This window comes from Dermacentor silvarum, chromosome 8, assembly GCF_013339745.2.
Source record: "Dermacentor silvarum isolate Dsil-2018 chromosome 8, BIME_Dsil_1.4, whole genome shotgun sequence".
NCBI lineage: Eukaryota > Metazoa > Arthropoda > Arachnida > Ixodida > Ixodidae > Dermacentor > Dermacentor silvarum.
In genome coordinates this window covers 88882385-88895933 of record NC_051161.1, presented here as the reverse complement: position 1 = coordinate 88895933, position 13549 = coordinate 88882385, and the positions used below count along the sequence as shown (strand labels likewise).

General features: G+C 47.6%; 1 protein-coding gene across 2 annotated transcripts in view; it reads right to left on the bottom strand.

The window, feature by feature from the left end:
* The window catches only part of LOC125947529 (Golgi-associated plant pathogenesis-related protein 1-like), a 47774-nt gene that overhangs the window by 17325 nt on the left and 16900 nt on the right, over window positions 1-13549 (bottom strand). For both annotated transcript variants that reach the window (XM_049672433.1, XM_049672432.1), the window contains one exon: window positions 12885-13005. In XM_049672433.1, the coding sequence (XP_049528390.1) occupies window positions 12885-13005 (121 nt within the window). The remainder of the gene's footprint in view (window positions 1-12884; window positions 13006-13549) is intronic.

Genomic DNA, 13549 nt, shown 5'->3' with positions numbered 1-13549 from the left:
AATATCCTGGTCCACAAATATCACTTCTATCTGTGCTAACGCATCAAATCATTAGGTTTTCTACGCCGTAATTTATACAATTCTCCTTCCGATGTACGTAAACTCGCGTATCTTGCTTTAATCCGTCCGCAACTCGAGTTCGCCCCCTCCATTTGGTCACCGCACCAAAAATACCTAATTAACAAGTTAGAATCTATCCAGAACAGAGCCAGTCGATTCATTACGCGTAATTACAGCTACCCATCTAGCATAACACAGATTAAACAAGGCCTTGCACTCGAGCCACTAAAAATTCGCCGTGACATTTCCCTTTTATCACTTTTCCACAAACTCATCCACACCAGCATGATGCCATCTGTTCACCTTAATCTAGCTCATCGAACTTCACGCCGACTAAATAACAACTTTAGCTTATCACGCATGTACGGTGAAACCGACGCTTTCAACCTTTCGGCCCTTCCACGAGCGATTCGTTTGTGGAATGACCTACCAGATGATCTCGCATCAGAGCGGGATCACGCAAAGTTCTTGAGCAACCTAAAAAAATATTTATGCACCGAAATTTGATGTATGGCGCTTTCGCGTTCACCCGTGCCTACAATGCTGTTACCGGTATGCTTTTTTTTTTGCTTTTATAGTTTTGACGATGCTTTTTTCACCTGTTTTTATTTTATCGTCTGTGTACAGTTATTTGCGTAATACTTTTTCGGCAGTTATCATATCTTGTTAAACTGTTGGTGTTTAAATAGTTGCTTTATATTATCTTTTGTGCAACGCCTTCAGACACTACACTTTGCTGTTTTAGTATATTTTGCGTTTCTCTGTTCGTGTGTTCACTTACATTTGTAATAATCAATATTTCACCTATGTGTATTTCTCTATTATGTACATGCTGTATTACCCCCCTTACACAATGTCCCATGAGGGCGCTGTAAGGTACTCATAAATAAATAAATAAATAAACATACATATTAGCATATGGGCACCTACGCAGCAGCTTAAAACGGCACTTGAGACATTGGCCGGGTCATAGTTTGTGATGAAGAGGTCGAGCAGTGTTGCTGATGAGGAGGTTAATCTTGTTTCTGGCTTTGTAACGTTCGCCTACCCATAAGATGTAAGAAGTCTTTCAAAGTCTATTGTTCTGCGAGTAGCACCTTTCATGTCCCCCCCCCCCCCCCCCCCCCCAATGTTAATATCACCGCCAATTATAACTCTCTGCCTATTCTCACTTGCAAAAAAAAATTCTAAAAAAGTGAAAAACGTTCAATAGTCTCCGTCAGGAGGACGATAACACGTGGCAAGAAGCAAACACTTGCTTTCAGCACGAAGCATCTTTTCGTCATTGGTAATACAACAGAAATCAGTTAACAAATCAGTTTTTATAGAGTCATCTATCAATAACGAGACACCTCCGCCACGTCTTGAAGTCCTGTTCAAGTAAAATGTGTTTTTGTTATGCAATTTAAATACCTCAGAATCTTCATTATACCATGTATCACTAAACATAACGTCACAGTGTCTGTTTATATAAGCAAAGTATGCTTATAATTCCAGAATTGTACTATTCAGCGACTGGGTATTCATGTGTACACAGCTCAGTCGTTTTTCACCGAGGCCTTGAGGAGTGAACCATCTTTCTTTTGATATATGTTGCGAACTGTCCATGAGGAAAATGAGCTTCAGAAAGCAACCAAACGAACAGCACGTCTATGTATACAAAGGTAGAGCCTTCAAGTCATCTTCACATTTAAACACTGCAGCGGTTTCACCTGGTGCCGTACGCACGAGAATCTTACCGCCTGCGTGCCATACGAACTGGTAGCCTGATCCCTTCGCCTATTCTTTGGCGAATATAAGCAGTTTCCTAGACCGAGACGTCATATTTTCACATATCTACAAATGTAGAGCCTTCAAGTTATCTTCACATTTAAACACTGCAGCGGTTTCACCTGGTGCCCTACGCACGAGAATCTTACCGCCTGCGTGCCATAAGCACGCAGGCGGTAAGCAGTTTCCTAGATCGAGACGTCATATAGAGACTGCGTGCCATACGAACTGGTAGCCTGATCCCTTCGCCTATTCTTTGGCGAATGTAAGCAGTTTACTAGACCGAGACGTCATATTTTCACATATGTACCGCTTGTCGTTGGGGCCGTTTAGAGCCTTTCTTTTAGCCATGAAAGCATTCTTAAGTTCATGGCGAGCCCAGCGCGTGGTAATACCTGGTGTCTTTCCAGGCTTTGATCGCAGTCTGTGGAGTGCTACTACGTCTTCTCTAGTTAACAATTTTAGCTCTAGCTCTCGCACCAAGTCATTCACTTTCTCAAGAAGATCTTCCCCCTTAGTTTCAGAGATAGCGTGGATTTCGACGTTGAAGATTATACTAGGCCACTAAAGAGCTTTGATATCAGCATGAAGCTGTTCTAGCTCTTTTGTGGCACCGGATTTCTCAATATTCTCCACTTTGCGCCTAAGATCTTTGACTTCTTGTTCTTGGCGGTCCTGGCACTGCTGTATGAGATCAAAGCGATCTGAGAGTAGCTGGATGGATTCTTCAATGCCGTTTACCTTAGTCGGCAATTAGATCAGCATGTATAACTTGCGGTCCTATCTACAAGCCTAGTGACCACTTGGCTATCGGATGTTCTTGTAACTGTGTTCATGCTGTTTCCCGCCCTACACTTTTCACCCTTTCAGTGCTTATTTGCAAACTTTTTTTGCCCTAAACTGTTGCTCAGTGACGTCAGAGCATGTTGCTACGTGAAATAAAAAATCACACTCTGTACAGGTCACTGCACGATCATCATCACTCAGCACACATCGATATAAGTTAGACCGCTCCATGATAACAAGAAAACAAAAGACAATAGAATTTTTACCTCGACCTAGAACACTTTCAACCATGCACGTCACGTTTACATCGCCAGTAACCCATCACACTGGCAGCAAACAGCAAACGGCGGAGCGTCTATAAACAATGGGAATAACACCGAAGAACAGTCACCAACCTGTGACAGTATAGAGTAAACAAGGATTCAGCGGGCTGCATGCGATGCACTCCGCCGCTGCTGCCAAAGTGAAGGGCACCACCCCAGCTGTGGCCGTGGCCTGCAGATGATAACAGCAGCGCTTGTGCAGAATCCTTGCGGCGATGTGGTCGGCAGCGATGAGGCGCGGATTGAAAAGTTGACTGCTATAGGTCAGGGAAAAGCACAGAGCAACGAAGTTTGCGGCACCTTGGAAGCTTGTAGTTCACAGCCTCTAATTTTGGGACAGGGTTATAGCCTGTGACAATAGAGAAAACAAGGATTCAGCGGGCTGCATGCGACGCGCCCTGCCGCTGCTGCCAAAATGACGGAGAGCAGGAGGGCCAAGTGGTGATTGGGGACGCTGGAAAGATGAATGTATGTGAGCCTTGTATGTGAATGTACGGCTGCGTATGTTGGGATCGGATGAGCTTTGGCGAGCACGATTGTTGCAGATGTTTCAGAAGCACAGCAAGGAAGCCCTAAACATGCGCACACTGCTTGGCCCTGTAAGCTTTCTAGTGAGCAAATATCCGTATTGCACTTAATTGACAACAATGGCCGGCTGTAGCGTAGAAATCTTAGGAATCGAGCTCTGTGTAAATGAAGCAAAAAATGTACACATGTGCCCCATGTTTTGTAGCCCATGAGTACAAGGGAAATTGATAATTATTTGTTTCATGTATGCCCGATGGGGGCGGCAAGAAAGGTTTCGGTCGATTATTACACTCAAGAATCAATGGTCATTTCTATATTTGATAGTGTGGTTCTTCGTATTCTTTCAGCGGTTTTACATGCCAAAACCAGTTCTGATTATGAGGCACGCCGTAGTGGAGGGCTCCGGATTAATTTTGACCACCTGGGGTTCTTTAACGTAAACTACAACGCAAGCACACGGCGTCATAGGTTTATGTGGAAAGACGATCAACGTGCATTTCTTGGTCGATACAGTCAAGGATGTGTTTGAGAGTTATGCTGATGTCAAGGTTGCTGACCGCTACAATCACGCACGCACCTGAAGATGAGTAACTGCGGCAATCCAAAGACAAATGTTATCTGCATATGTCGAAAGGCAGATTGTTTTTGGTAAAACTTCAGCTAGATCTATGAGCGCCACATTGGACAACGTGGGGTTTAATACTCCTCCTTGAGGCTCGCCGGAGTACATGCAATGTTCAGCTGTAAGGTCCCCTTCTGTGTGCGCAAGAGAACGACCGACGAGTAACCTTTTAAGCACGCAGCGACCCATTCCAATAGCACCCAGGGTCATGCCGTCATGCGCAACGTTGCTATACGCAGCTTTCACATCGAGAAATAGCGCCACTGATATGCACGTATAGCTTTTCACATGCTGAACAGACATTGTGAGGTCCATAAGGTTATCGTGTGAAGAACGGCCCCGACGGATGCCCGCATAGAGGCGGAGTAGTTATTGTTAGGAAAGATGTTTATTGACAGAGTGAAACGAGGTCCGGGAGGAAGCCACAGGGAAGGAGTTGCCGGCGCGGATTACAGCCGAGCCCATGCGCCCCAACCTACTTCTTCGTTCCCTGGCTATGGCGCGAAGTGCTGTGACATTTTCCCCGGATGCAGGCGAAGCTCACTGAGCGAGCTAAAGAGACCTGTGATCGTACTGCTTAAGTCTGGCCACGTGAACGACTTGCGTCGCGCGTGAACGCCGATTACTTGCCGTCACTTTGGCGATAACATAGTTCACATCTTTTTTTTTTCTTTCATGAGGCGTTACTTGCCAAAACCACGATCTGATTATGAGGCACGCCATAGTGGGGGACTCCGGAATAATTTGGACCACCTGGGGTGCACCTAAATCTAAGTACATTGGTGTTTTCGCATGTCGCCCCCATCGAAATGCGGCCGCCGTGGCCGGGATTCGATCCCGCGACCTCGTGCTTAGAAGCCCAACACTATAGCCACTAAAGAACTACGGCGGGTCACAGTTCACATCACTCAAGCGAGTAAGTATAAGAATAGTCCAGAGTAAGTCGCGAGAAACTTGCGGTACAATCCCCTTTTTTTGAGAACAGGTGTCCACAAGCAAACACAGTCACCGGGAGTAAAGGTGACGGGGATATATCGGGCATCGTAGTGAGTCTTGCTGGGGCCTTGTGAGGGCAACGTCCTAAGATGTGCCAGTCGACGTGCTTCTTCAGGACGACACAGAGTTTGGGCAATTGAAGAATCTCTTGAGACGATAAATAAAGAATAGTGTCCAGAAAGCTCTGGGGAGTATGCGCGTAAAACAGAAAGAATGGCGCATATCCAGTAACATCAGGCTTGGCAGTATTGTACGCGTACATTACAAAAGGTAAGACGGCGTCCCAATTATGGGGTCAGCGGTGACATAAATTGACAGCATGTTGGTAAGGGTTCGATTCGTCCGCTCCGTGAGGCCATTGGTCTGCCGGGGTTAAGGAGTGGAATGACGATAGGCAGAATCACAAAGCCGTAAGAATTCAGAGCCCTTCCACTACTGTGAAGATGGAAGCCAGCGAAGCTGTGACTATGGTGGGTCTGCCATAGTGAATATTGCTATAGTGAATTTATATACTATCATTATTGACTATATTAAGCATCTTGAGCATGTTCGTTAAAGGGCAAGGACACCAGCGTATAGTTTTCGCCCGGCGCGATGGCCAAATAGTGCGTTGGCTGCGCTAAGTTTGACCCTTCGTCATAACCTAGCGTATGAGCCACATCGTTCATAGCCGCGACACACTGCACGGCATTGTGAGGATCCTGACGTCAGCATCCTGGAAGAAGATGGTAAACGAGCGTCCGTCCTATAGCGTGTCCGAAGGACCACTGCTGATAACAGCGCTAGCGCGATCTCTACGTCACGAAACAAAGGGGCACAGCGATTGGTGGGACGTGCCGCCGCCGAATATCGCGACACTTGTGAAAGAGGTATCGGCGGTGGCGAGGGGTATCCATCGTCCGTTTTGACACCTGTGCTAAGGCACAACTGGCGGGAAACAACCACGCACATTAACCGGAAATTGTTGTTCTACGCGTCGTTTTGTCCGCGGACGCGATACGCCAGAACTTAGTCATATACAGCTTCGCTGTAGACGTCGGTGGTGACAACGAGCGACGACGAGGTGACGGAGAGCGCCGTTGTGGTGTCGGTCGTGATATGAGGCTGCTCTCGAATAAAGGAGAGTCACCGCGGTTCGCGCGTCCCTGCTGTAGTCGTTGGAAGGAACTGTAAAAAGGGGTCAGCGGAAACACGGGGTGTATAGGCATTAAACCGTGAAGCATGCTGCTGGCGGCGCTGGCAATACCTAGCATATGCCCAGGCACACCACAGATGTATCAGACGTGGGAGTAGCGGCTTTTCACGGGTGACATGAGTGACACGGGTGAGTAAGAACTCGTAGGCTGGTTGTAGGAGGCAGCCTGCCCACGGAACCAATCGTTGTGGTGCATTTTGCTGGCGTCCCAGACTTGTCGGTTGCGGTCGCAAGTTGCTGCTTTCCGGACGATCAGCATAGGCTCTGCGAGGTTCTTGGTAACTCTGACCTGCCCTGGGCCGGCATTTTGTAGCGATGCCTTACGGCTCATTCTATACTGGTCTTATCATCCACCGCTCACGGCCGGCTGATCCCGTTGATAACGCGAGCGGACCGTCGCTCTGACCACTGACAAAGCGCGATAAGCATGAAAAGGCATCATCACCGGAAAATCATCGCTACAAAATACCGGCCCAGGTGGACGGTGGCAACTGAGAGTGCTCGTCAAATGCACACTGATTGCACACATGAGCGTCGTCAACAACATTAAGGTGTGCGAGCTCTTTAACTACTTGGCATCTCACCGAGGTGTCGTCAAGAGATGGGACGGACAAACATGAAATAGTGGTAACATTGTCCAAGCATCCAAACTTTAGTACAATCCTTCTCAAGTTTAGCGCTTCAAATGCCCGGCAGTGGCTCCTCAAATCAGACGGAGTACGAAAGTCTTCCTTCGTTATAAGGAAATTATAAACATCTTCAGCGATTCCTTTAAGGAGATGTCCTACTTTGTCTTCGTCGGACATGGTGGCGCTCACGATTCCGCATAGTTTCACAACAGCCTCTATGTAGGCTGTACAAGTTTCGCCAGGTAACTAAGCTCTTCGGGAAAGAGTCTTCTCAGCCTTCTTTCTCTTAGAGATCGAGTTCCGAAAGCACTTAGTGAATCCCTCTAGAAAATCATCCCAGCTTGTCAGGACGTTCCCGTGATTTTGAAAGTAGAGGGAGCGCGGTTCTGTCTAAAAAAACAGAAAAAAAAAACACACGTAATCAAGCTGTTTCGTAGTGCTCTAGTGGCTGTGGCGGCTAACTCTTTTCTAGTGCTTCAGCCAGTCGTCGACGTCTTCGTTCGCTTTCCCTGAAAAGGTGGGTGGCTCTCGCAGCGTTGTCCAGAAGCCAGCCTGCCCGGCGTGATTACAGTCTGGTTCGATGGTGGTGGGGTCGTCATTGCCTTCTCCAGAATCAGCCATGTCCGCGAATACACGCAAAGTGCCTTGAGCAGCCAGTCGGCCGGCAATTTTGCGTATATTCGCGTGCTTCTTTCACGCTCGGAAAAAAAATCTTTTATGTAGCCCGTATTGAGCAACAGAAAGCTGTATCTGGAGTTTTTCGTGTTTCTCTACAATTTTCTCGTTGACACTTTTCCTTTGCTTATAATGCGGGATGCATATAATCATCTGAGTATCTCCTCGTGACGGCTAACAAGGTTACCCTGGTTTGGTCCAGCTACGTGGCATTTGCATTGTTTAAAGTTTGGCCCAAGTTACGTGAAACACGTACCCTGTAGCATCCCTAGTGGTCAATTTGAGATTTCGACTGCTTCGGCTATATGCGGCGTACACTGTCTACGCCATCGGCGCACTTTGCAATGACACTCACTCTGCAGCGTCAACCATGACAATGAGATGATGATGATGGTATAACGACGGCCGCATGACGACGACAGCATGAGAACAACGGCATGACATTGACTGCGCGACAATGACTGAATGATGACTATAGTGTGATGAGAATCATATGACCAAGCTGAAATGGCGACAATAAAAGGACCATGGTAACATCACGACGATGGTATGACACAATGTATTGGCGATGACTGTATGACGTCGGAGCATTGATGACGATGACGTGACCATGGTTTCATAATTGTGGTTGAATGAAAGCAGCATGATTGCGAGGGAATGACGAATAACGAATGGCGTCTATAGAACGACTATGGCGATATGATGACGTGGAATCATGACAGCGGAATGACGATTCTGCAATGATGACGATGATACGACGGCAGCATGATGATGACTGCATGGTGAAATGGAATCAAGATGTCGGCATGACAGCGATGGCATTACGAGAGTAGGAGGAGGAAGTTGGAATGACAACGATGAAACGAGTTCGACGGCATCATGACCGCCAGCATTTACCTAGTGGCCCAAGCAAGTAGACAACTTGGGTCACATGGTAGGCGTAAAAGGCTGATAGATAGATAGACTTAAACCACCTAAAGTAGGAAAATATAGCTAATCGCATTAACAATTATGGTCGAGAAAGTCTTCGACGTATTATGAGTGAGTGAAGACCCAGATTGGATTTCATTGCAGATACGCTCGAAGCAGGGATGTAGTTCCAAGGAATAATCGCAAAAATTGAGAGGTATACAGAGCGGATGTACTCGTGTGACCACCACATTGAAAACCAAAATCACGGTGATAGACTGTTGAGGCTGCAATGAAAGCTAATCTTAGAACTCTTTTTGTTCGCCGAGTATTTACAACTGTCGGACTATGCGCGACAGGCTTGCAAAGCAACAGGGGCATGCATTTTTGCATATTTTATGAAGTCATTTGGCCTCAGTGAGAGATCGCCGGCGGGATGGGCAGCACCACGTGGTCCCATAGTTAATACCTACCACCCTTTCCTTTTTTTCTGGGGGGGGGGGGCGAAGCACCTTAAGGCCGAGCCTTGTCCCTCCCTCGTCGTCCGTTGTCCGTAGCTCTGGTTTGCATGGAGTCCCCTAGGGGCGCTGCGGTGCACAAGGGCGTTCGTTCCCGACGCGCGCTTTCTTTCTCTCTTCAGCCAAGGATGATAACGGTCGCTTCTGATAATGGCGCCCCCGCTATGGATGAAAAGGCGACAATGGCGCCTCAAATGCAAGCGGAGTCGAGGGCTCGCAAAGCTCCTGCAGCACGGCGACACAGACAACAAGCGGACCCGGAGTCCAGGGCGCGGGAAGCTGCAGCAAAACGGAAACGCCGGCAAGCGGACCCGGAGCTGAGGGCTCGCGAAGCTGCAGCAGCACGGCAACGCCGGCCAGCGGACCCGGAGCTGACGGCTCGCGAAGCTCGCGCTTAAACCGAGTATCGGCGCCACCAACCTCAGGTAGAGAACGCTTCCAGCGTTTTGCAGCCGCTTCCCGCGCTCTCGCCTCCTCTGTGTCTGCTTGCCGGCGTCGGTGGATTCACGGTTAACTGAATGATCCCCCGGTGCTTCGCCCCCTCATCATCATTCACTTCGTGGATATGCGGTGTTTTTTTTTACGCGAAGCTTTCTTTGCGAAACCCCTTGAGCCTTTCTAGCTGACCATGGCTGATGCCTGCTGCTGCTGCTGCTGCTGCTGCTGCTACTGGTTGTGCGTTCTCGTCCAAGAGCTCACACTCGGCTGCGGGAAGGCGGCGCCATCTAGAATGGGTGGCTTACACTACTTCGCCCGTATCAGCGGAACGTAGAGGGGAGAAGCCGGCCTGCGCATGTGGGTCGTTGGCCGTTGGTCGAAAGACGAGGGTGTCGCGACGCAGAAAGCTGCGATAAGAGGGAGAGAGGGCAGCGGAGGAAATGGCCTCACATCGTTAGGGTGCCTCGATGCCAGCGCCGCCGTTCAGGGTGGTGCCATCCTTTGACCGTACCCGCGCCGCCGCTTTCTCGCTGCGACGCCATCTTGAGTCACAGCGAGCGGTTGCGAGTGCTTGGTGCCGGTGCTTAGTTCGAGACACAGTGCGCGCAGATGCTTCGCTGACGCTTCTACTTGCTGGACAGTGTTCAGCCGCATGAATGACAAGCTTGTCAAGTGCATCGAGTCGACATGACGGGCTGTTGTGTTCCCAAGTGCACCGGATCGACGCGTAAAGGGCTTCGTTGTTTACGCTTCCCCCGGGACCCAGAGCGAAGGAAGAGATGGGAAGCCCAAGTAAAGCGGTATCACTGGAAGGCAACGGATAGCTCCTACATTTGCGAGGTAAGTGTCAAGAAAGTTTAGACTATCGCATCGTGTTTTTCATTTAAATAAGAAAGTATTCTCTGATCCTCGCTCACGTACCTACGTTCGCTCACGAACTAAGCACTGCACCGATGCCGAGTAGCCTATGGTTTGCGAGCGCGCGTCGCATAGGCTTTTGCCGTTTTGATCGGCGCAGTCTATGCGAGTAGTACCCTTATTTTAAGAACTGACGAAAATGCTTCGCCGCGAAATAGCCTTACATTAGCTACAAATCGTCATGTAAACCACCTATTTTACTTTTTCACGGGAAGCACACATCGTGTGTCTCTTGTTTCTTTTTCTTTTTCCCCTCAGTTTCTTTTTTCGCTACTGGTTATTTGGGACTAAAGAAAGCAGTACTTCTTCTGGGGAGAGCGGCTGTTGTGTACGTGGCAAGCGAAGCATTGTGATTTTCTCTATTCTCAGCAGATATCTTGCGGATCTCAGGTTGTTACGTTATATAGCTGATTTTTTAGACGAATATATTTGTAGCGTGGTGCTCGTAAGCCGATGGTCATTTGTGCTCATTCCCGATCGTAGTGGGTACTGTGACGGTCTTTAAATGCCTGTGCACGGTATGCCCAGGTGTAGTAGAGTTAAGGGGCATCATGGGACCAAAATGTTTCGGCGCTTTCTGGCATGGTGTCTGTTGTAGCCTGTGCATTTCTTCAAAACGTGTGAAGCGAGGTAATACAGCATTACTTCTGCGAAAATTTATTTTTAAGCACTGTAATGGGTTCTCTGTATTTACAAGGCAACTTTTCATATCAATAATCACTTTTGTTGTTTTACTTGTACTTAGAAACACTTTGAAGAGGACCAGTACGAGGGAAATCGACAGGATGGGCGCCGTCTGTTAAAGTTAACAGCCCTACATCATCATGGACTATATTTTCGAAGTGAAAAACATTGCTAATCTGTATTTGACTGTCTTAGTTTCATTTACGGTTTTTGTGCGCGATATGTATGCAGTGTTGTTTATTTTTTCAATGTAGTTATCAGTGTTCTAATGGTTATTTATAAAATGTTCTGTACTCGCCATCGATGTGTTTGGCTGATGCGACGTATTCGATGGTAGCTGCTGTATTCTGGCTGGATATCATGATTAATATTACCCGCGGTTGCGTTTTCTTGTTTGCATTCTTGTTTTCGATTTGTATTGTGTGTAATAAGGTTGATGTACTCACTTGAACCCCCCCCCCCATGTAATGAATAAATTAAAAAAAACTCTCACTATCCCGAATTGTGTGTCGAGCCTACCTTGCGAATTTTTTTTTATCTTGTCTTTCAACATAACCTTCAGGCGCCACACAGTACATATAATTTTTCATGTACATATCTCTTTCATGATTGGTTGTACTAGACATTATAAGTAAATGTATTTTGTGCATCGTTTGGTTTCTTGTGTGGACTACGCAATATCGACACAGACAAGTTACGTTACTTGTTTCTCTACAGCACTAACTAAACCTTATTTTCACATCGCAGTTATTTTTACACCAGCTTAATTCTGTCAGCACACAGTTTTGTGGGCAAAAAAAAGCAAAATTGCGCGTAGATATCGTCAAATAATTGCAACGAACGCGAAGAGCACGCGCAACGCAAAGGAACCATACACTGAGCGCGAGTGGCTGGCTACGGTAAAGGAGGCGTGACGTGTAAACCAAAATACAACAGCGAAAAAGAAAAACTTTACACACACGGGGGTCGCAAACCTTATATACCAAGCATCGAAGCGCAAAAAAAAAATAGTGCGTATTTCAAACATACACACGGCATATTACATGTAAATTGAATTAGGCAACTTGGGGCATGTTCCCGGCGCCATACATTACGTCTTGGACCTTCGACGAGTTAACGGCTATGGGTTATAAAGATGTGCAGATGCGACACCGATAAAAAAATCCTCATCAAGGCAAAGCACTTGGAAGTGCGCCGCGAGTAACACTATTTATGAACACAAGCGTAGCTGAGTCTCAGCTCGTGTGACTCAATATGGCGGCGCCAGCGGGGTTGTCTCCACCTTGGACGGCGGCGCTGGGCATCGAGGCACCCTACACGTCGTGCATGCGTTGCGCCATCTGGCAAGCACGTGGACGGTCGCATCTGCGCCTCTAAGGAGAAGTGGAATATCTCAAACAAATGGCACAGAAAGGTGTGCTCCTACTTTTGTGCGAAATCACGAAAGTGACCCCCACCAACACACGTGAATAACCGATATATTACACACATGTGTTTCGTTTACAAGACATAAACACAAACACGTGTTTCAGCACTCCTGATGCATTTACGGAAAGCTTCGCTCTATATCGAGTCTAACAGGGAACGTCAGATCTGCTGCGTTTTCTAAATTTTCCTAACCCTCGTTAACCAGTTTGGGGCAGCCGATGGCACACCCGTATGGTTTAACGTATGGTCTTTCCTTATGGTCTTTCCGTATAGTGTTTCCTTTCGCTCTTTCTTCCTCCTTTGTCGCTGGCCAAAAGAGTAAGGATTTTCGGTCTATTTTAGATCTGCTAGAGTGCTATAGAGAGCGAAAAAGCAAGATTGATGTCGTTGATTTAGATGAATTACCGTTCAAACGAGTGGGTCCACTTGAGCCAAAGTAGAGGTTCTCTCCATAATCGCCCCTCAGGTGACTCAAGCCATCGATGTCTGCTAAGTGCTCAGCCCATCCTTGAGCAATGCGGTTTAACTGCGAAAAATCGAATTTTATTTACATGAAGATGTTCGCTGCAGAGCTCCAGCGAAAATATGTTCATTGTACGTACGTCAGGAAATCATCGTTCTTACACAATAAAACCTCTACCTCAACGAGCCGGCACCTGGAATTGAACTAGTTACCTTGCGCATGTGAGGCGGGCGCTATACAAACTATGCTACAACCTCAGATCAGCACTGGAGAATACATTCCAATTGCACCTATTTATGCTACGCACCATTTACTGACTTTCCCGCTGTATGGCTTTACTTTAAAGTTAATTCACTACCCGCCTACGTGTTTCTCAGCCAGCATCTCTGCAACTGCTCCACGTCGTCGAATGCTTCATTGGCAATGACGCCTAGCAGGAAAGGGCCTGCGTTAATGATCTGAACTTCGTCAATACACCCTCCGTTCCACCCAGGTTCCGCCGGCGTGGGGGTCGGTGCGGACGCCCGCAAGGCTGATCGTGTCGCAAAATTTGGTGTACGCTGAGTCCGTACGCACGGAGCGAACCCGGCACTCCGATTGGGCGACG